This window comes from Gopherus evgoodei, chromosome 2 (genome assembly GCF_007399415.2).
Source record: "Gopherus evgoodei ecotype Sinaloan lineage chromosome 2, rGopEvg1_v1.p, whole genome shotgun sequence".
Classification (NCBI taxonomy): Eukaryota; Metazoa; Chordata; order Testudines; family Testudinidae; genus Gopherus; species Gopherus evgoodei.
In genome coordinates this window covers 36,410,446-36,416,813 of record NC_044323.1, presented here as the reverse complement: position 1 = coordinate 36,416,813, position 6,368 = coordinate 36,410,446, and the positions used below count along the sequence as shown (strand labels likewise).

The 6,368-nt window shown below is 41.2% G+C and overlaps 1 protein-coding gene across 1 annotated transcript; it reads left to right on the top strand.

Annotated features, from left to right (window-relative positions):
• Positions 1–385: 385 nt before the first annotated feature.
• COMMD3 (COMM domain containing 3) lies at positions 386–4,830 on the top strand. Its single transcript, XM_030550388.1, has 8 exons — positions 386–569; positions 2,232–2,343; positions 2,442–2,505; positions 2,591–2,625; positions 2,970–3,030; positions 3,119–3,175; positions 3,271–3,330; positions 4,402–4,830. Exons 1-8 carry the CDS (start codon positions 431–433, stop codon positions 4,459–4,461), a joined length of 588 nt encoding a protein of 195 aa, XP_030406248.1. The 5' UTR covers positions 386–430; the 3' UTR covers positions 4,462–4,830.
• Positions 4,831–6,368: the final 1,538 nt, after the last annotated feature.

Genomic DNA, 6,368 nt, shown 5'->3' with positions numbered 1-6,368 from the left:
CCAGTTTACAGCGTGCGGGTGGAATTTCCTTGGCTGTTCCCTACAAATAAATCAGTGGTAGTATTTACACTGCAAAAAAAAGGGGGGGGGAGAGTTAACACCAAAAGTGTTTAAAATTCATGGATGTCCATTAGATGTTTATTATTTTTCGTTAGAAAATGGCTTTGCTCCTACCCTGGTAAAGGAGACATAGAGGACACTGAAAAGCGGAGGGGGCCGGGAGGAAGGGGGTTAAAATACAAAAGCACTTATGTGTGGTGTCTAGCTCGGCAGAAAGGGTGCCTAGCTTCCAACAGACACAGCAGCTCCTCTCGCTTTCTGGGACTGGGCTGAAACAAGCAGCCGCTGCCGATTTAGCTCCTCCGGAGCTGCGAGATCAGCTGAGCCTTGGTGTCACGTGGGCCGTGTGTCGAAGGTCACAGCGCTCACAATGGAGCTGTCGGAGTATGTGCAGAGCGGCTTGCAGATCCTAGCCGATTCTGGCTGCTTTTCTCCTAGCGCCTACACGGTTCTGCTCCAGACGGCTTTCCAGAGCCTGCTCAACGCCCAGGCGGACCAGGTAGCTTTAGGTAAGCTATGCTTCTCGAGTAAGAGCCAGGGGAGGAAAGGAGCCTGCAGTGCCTTTCTGGGTACTGGAGAGAAACAGGGAAATTGATCTATTTTTATCTTCTGCTACATTATTGTGACTTGTGTTTGCAGCTAATTGTAGGCTAGAGCCAGACCCCTAGATCCCTGTACTGTAACGCATACTATGCCACCTGCACCAAGCAAGACAAGCACCAATGTAATCGCTTACTCACGTAGTGTTTTTCCCTCATGTTTGTTATTTCACTGCTGAAATAACTGTGCATTTCTTGCTTGTGGCCTAAAAGAGATTGCAAGCTCCAGTTAAATGAAAGGAGCTTGGGTGTTTTTGGACAGTTGCGTAACTATGACTTCTTGTCCTGGCTGATTATTCGAAACAGCTCTATAGGGGGGTTAAGCTACGTATATTTGCCAACGGGAGAGGTTAAAATGAAGATGGCATGGGTCAAATTTGTATGTGGCAGTGGGTCCAGTTTGGTTTTGGCAGCTGCAGTCCCAGTCTTTAGCTGATGCCCCTTATAAGTACTTTTAATTCCCAGCTCCATTTATTTTCAGTTCAGTTTGGGTTATAAAAATCTGTTGCCTGGTCAATTGCACATGCAAAGTAATCTTGTGTTGACATTTGACATGCAGCTTCGCACAGCAGTAGATGGAACAACAGGATTTGTTTTAATTATTCGGCTAGTGACTGCAATACAGTCCGCAATGTTCGTTGGAAAATGCAAATAACTGGGGGGAGGTGTGTGTGATTGTAGCTAAAACTGTAATTATTGAACAAAATTATAATTTACTTGGGGGAGGGGTTAATCAGTCTTTGGTAAAATGTAATCTGCAGACAGTTCCGAAGTAAATTGTTATTCGGAAAGGTATTTACTCTAAACGTGAGTGCTTGAGTGTTTAATTGTGTGATGTATATAGCAATTAAAACGAAGGCATCCGCCTATTTGTGTCCGGGAGTCCTCCTGGGTCACGAACAAAAGTTGTTTGTTTTGTTTTCCCTGTGGGATGTTTCTTCCTATGGCAATCCCAGTAATCCGTGCAATTAGTTTATAATTTACATTATTCTTTATTGGGATCATTGAATTTAATTCCATAAATGAACTGAATAAAATAGGGGTAGGGTATGGATGGAAGGAGCGGTTAGCAGAAAAAGAGCTAATTTACTCAGAAAACCTGTGAAACCTTTGTATTTATGTTCTTTTACATTTTATGAGCCGGATTCTGATCTCGGTTATACCGGTGTAAATCCGGAGTAATTTACAAACTGGTGTAGTCGAGGTCATATTCTAATTCCATGTCTCTGGTGATAAGGCTCTGAGAAATGCTCGCGGGTGGGGTGATGGGAAGTTAAGGGTTTCCCTATGATACGTAAGATTTTTAATGGGTTGAGAGGAGATGCATGTACTCACTTATTACTGAAACTAACGTATTAGCAATGATTTTCACAATATGAAGATAGCTGTGTTTTGTGCTGTATTTGCTTTAATAACTTGTCTACATATTTAGTTTCCTGCCACCCTCTGAATTATGAAACATTTTACTTTGTAATTTCTTAGAACAGTTCATTTTAAAAAGAAAGAGACGCCCTTTTAAGTTGTTTTCAGGCTTCAGGAACAAGTATATCATCAGTCATTCATTTATTTTAGATCACCCGGTCTTGAAACATATTGACCCAACAGTATTAAAACATTGTCATGCAGCAGCTGCAACTTGTATACTGGAGGCTGGAAAACACAAAGCCGACAAATCTGCTATAAGGTATTTTGAAGCCACCCTATTTTCTAGTGGCTGTTTCTTAAAATTATACTGCTAATTTCTATTCACAGACTAATACACTTCTGTTTTTCTCTCTCTAGCACATGTCTAGAAGACTGTAAATTTGATAGAGAGAGAATAGAGCAATTTTGCACCGAATATCAGGTTTTAAGCCTATTTTAAACTATATTTCCCTTTTATAATTATTCATTCAGTAGAAGTTGGCAAATACATGTTTTCCTTTTTTCAGAAAAACAAAGATACATTGGAACTCATATTGGGAAGGTAGGTTATTCTGTCAACAGAAATCATTTTTCAGTTATAGATACTATTTAAACAAGCAAACAAAAAAAACCAAATTTATTTTGGGGGAAATTATAATAAGCTATTTAAATGATTAAAGTAACAAAAATCGTTCAATTGTATTTAATACTTTTGAACACAAATTTAAACAAAATATTAACTTTCCTTTTCCATTTAACACTCTCTTCTTTAAATGAAGTTGTAAACTTTTTTGAACAATCATTTGAGGAAAATCGTAAAAACTTGTTAGCGTTTGTTTACCAAAAGCCTTGAAGAACTGACCTTTAGTTTTAGGGTAGGATACACATAACCATTGTATCTTTCAGTATAGGCAGGTGTCCTCTGCACTTAACCGATGCTTCTTGGCGCCTGGAATATCAAATCAAGGTAATCTTACCATTTTAGGAAACTTTGATTTGATTTCCTTCTCTGTGGTAATATCTGATTTTGTGTGTGTGTTTTATCATCACTTTAGACCAACCAACTTCATAAAACTTATCGACCTGCCTATTTGGTGACCTTAAATGTGGAGGTACTGTATATCACTTTTCCTATGATAAGTAGATAAAAGGCAACTCCAGGCTCAGGAGACATTTTAATTAAACAGGTGTTATTTTTTTCCTTCAGAATAACGACTCAAGATCACACCCTGACGTTAGTTTTAGTTGCACTATGGAACAGTTACAGGTATTTTCTTATATCATCACTGTTTCTGTATTTGACTCCAGCGCTGTGAATTTTGATCGGGTGTCAATCAACCACAAAGTTTGTAAACAGTTCAAAAAAATATGAGTTTGGGAAGAATGCCTTTTGTAAAAACATATTAAATGAAATATTTTATTGTATCTGTACTTCTGATGTGAAGCTGCCAGCTATGCGAAGTTAATTACCTGGGAATTACTCTTTTGTTGGTATGGCTTTAGAAACGGATGGAAAACATTTCTTAATGTAATGCTAATCTGAAATGAAATCCATCAGTTTTCTACAACTTTAATCTCCTGTGATACAGAGAAAATATAAAGGAAAAAATGGTATGGTATTTGGATAACCACTTCATGATTGATTAATGTGTATAAACTGAAGAGTTTTAATCGGTGCTAATTGCACCAAAAGAGGAAGTAATGAATTGAAATATACGTTGATCTCTACTTAGCAATTAAGCATGTAATTAGGTAGTTGGAGGGCTGTTATACTGAAAAATATTAGGGAAAAACTGTGAAAGACTGTGGGGGAGGTAGGGGGATGCAAAGATATTGCAATTACAAATTTAAAACTCAAGTGAAATGTTTCCCAAAAACTTTGTTTTACCTACAAAGATATAGTTTGGTTAGGTTTAGGTTTTTCTGAGTTAATTAAATTTGACATGCTTTGATTGCTGGATTGTGTTGGCATAAAATTTGACGTTAAATATTTTGAAAATATTTGAAATTTGCCTATGGCTATTGTGATAAGTATCTTTTAATGTTAACTGTGAATACACTGCTGGTACATCTTCATTTTAAAAATGCACTTTAATATTTTAGTAACTGATCCACGTTAAAGGTTACTTTTTGCAAATATGTGTGGAACACCTTAAGCATTGAAGCATAATAAAAGTTATTGCTTTAATTGACATTTAAATTTGTATCAAATATAAAAGTCCACTGAGGCAAGTGCTGCTATTCCCATTTTGAGTATCTAAAAATAATGTATAGTTGTCTCTATTAATAGCCAGTTTGTTGCAAAATATATTCTAAAATGGAGTACTCCATCTTTTAGGATTTAGTTGGAAAACTAAAAGATGCAGCAAAAAGCCTAGAAAGAGCATCTCAGATGTGATCGAAGGAAATTGACAATCCACTGGGTTCAAGAGGAAGACACTGACTCCTAACAGTTTCTTCGTAGGGAACATGCTGAATCAGTTTTCTTCTTTTTAAAATATCATGTAGTCACCAACTTAGACCTTATTACTTATGTATCAGCTATTGAATCTGAAATTCTGTATTCTAGTAAGTGTAACTACTCTTTCTGTGCAGTCAAATTTATGTTCTTTGTTAAAGTCCTGTTTTCTTATCACAACTGTTCTTACATTAGATGGCTAGATAATTGATTTGTCTTTAAAATATTCACTTTATTTTACTTTGTGCTTTCTTCTGAAATATTATTTTTCCATACGCTATAATAAAATAGATTAATTTCTTCTCTCCATTTTTGTGGATGAAAAGTTCCCAAGGGGAGGAAACAGCAGCGCCGTTTAAAATGACATTGCCTTGGAGAAACGGTATTATCGTTCAAAAGGCAAAAACTAGTTCAGTGCGATACTGTTAAGGTTTTATCGATATGATGTGTTAGATTGTAATGCCGTTGTCTTTCCATTGCTGTATCCTTCACTCCGAGTGATGTATCTTGGATGAGATTAAAATTCACTCAAACTTTACAGTGGGAGGCAAAACTGCCAGTCGTTGATGTTGCCCCGGATTTATTCATTAAAAACTCAGAGCAAGCACCACTCCACAGAGGCAGGCAATGGGTCAAGCGCTGCTCTTGCTGAGAAGTCCATCCTGTTATTTCAGTACGGATGTAGAGTTGGAACTGAAATGGGACCTGTTGTCTCCACAACCTCTTCACACACCTTCTGCCGTATTGGCTGGAAGCTTGTCCTTCCAGAAATTATACTCTGTGTATGAAATCAGGGTTGATACATAACTCTCTCCCACTGATCCTCTTCCTCGCAACCGCTGTCTTTAATCGACAGGCGGGGAGAACTCAATTGTTGAAGAGAATAAGCACTGGTTTAAATGCAAAAGCGAGGTTGGCTCCTGCAGTCCTGACTCGGGCAAAACGCTGAGGCGCTCAGGTGAGGACTGCTGCTGTTGGGTACAGAGCTGCCGCTCCTTCATTAAAGCTCCGCAGCCAGGCACAGGGGTTTATTGCTCTGCAGCGATCCTGGGACGTCGTGGGAGGGGAGGTTAAGATGGGACTGACCTTACCCATTCCCTTCCCCCGTCGGTCAATACTCTCTGATATGAGCCCTTCCCTCAGGGAGCCACATTCTCTATCGCAGCCCTCCGGCGAGCAAGCCCCCGGAACGGGCGGAGAGCGGAGCGTTAGCCTTGGCAGTTTTACGCGGTCGTGAACCGTGTCCAACACTAGGGCACCTCCCGTCCACACGTGTCCAGCGGGGGAACAGGAGATGGGCGCAGCCCCAGCAAGCAGCGCCGTGCCCGGGGGAGCCATAGGAGGGACCGAGTCAGGGTGGGAGAGGAAGAAGGAATACGCCCGGGGGATAGGAGGGAGCCAGGCGTGCTCGCAGGATGCGCTGGGGACAGGGTGCATATGGCGGGGGGGGGGGGGGGCAGGAGGTGTCAGGGCGTGTGGAGGAGGCAGTGACGATCAGGATGAGTACGCTGGGGTTGGAGGTGCAGAGGGAACAAGGGTACGGATGAAAACGGAGACCGAGGGGTATCTATAGAAGAGAGTGAGGAAGGGGTAGGAGTGTGGGAGAAAGGCGGGCCCGGGAGGGTGGTGTGTGGGGGGCGGGATGGCATGTGTGTCTGGAAAGGGGCAGAGGGTGTGTGCAGAGGGGCGAGGAGTGGGAGCTGTGCTGAGTGTAGAGGGAAGGAAGGTGGAATAGGGGAGCGGAGGCTGATGGTGGCATGTGGATGTGGAGGAAGCAGGACGCAGGCGTGTGTGAATAGCAGTGTGAAAAGGCGGCCGTGGGACTGTTTGCAGATGGAAGAGGGACA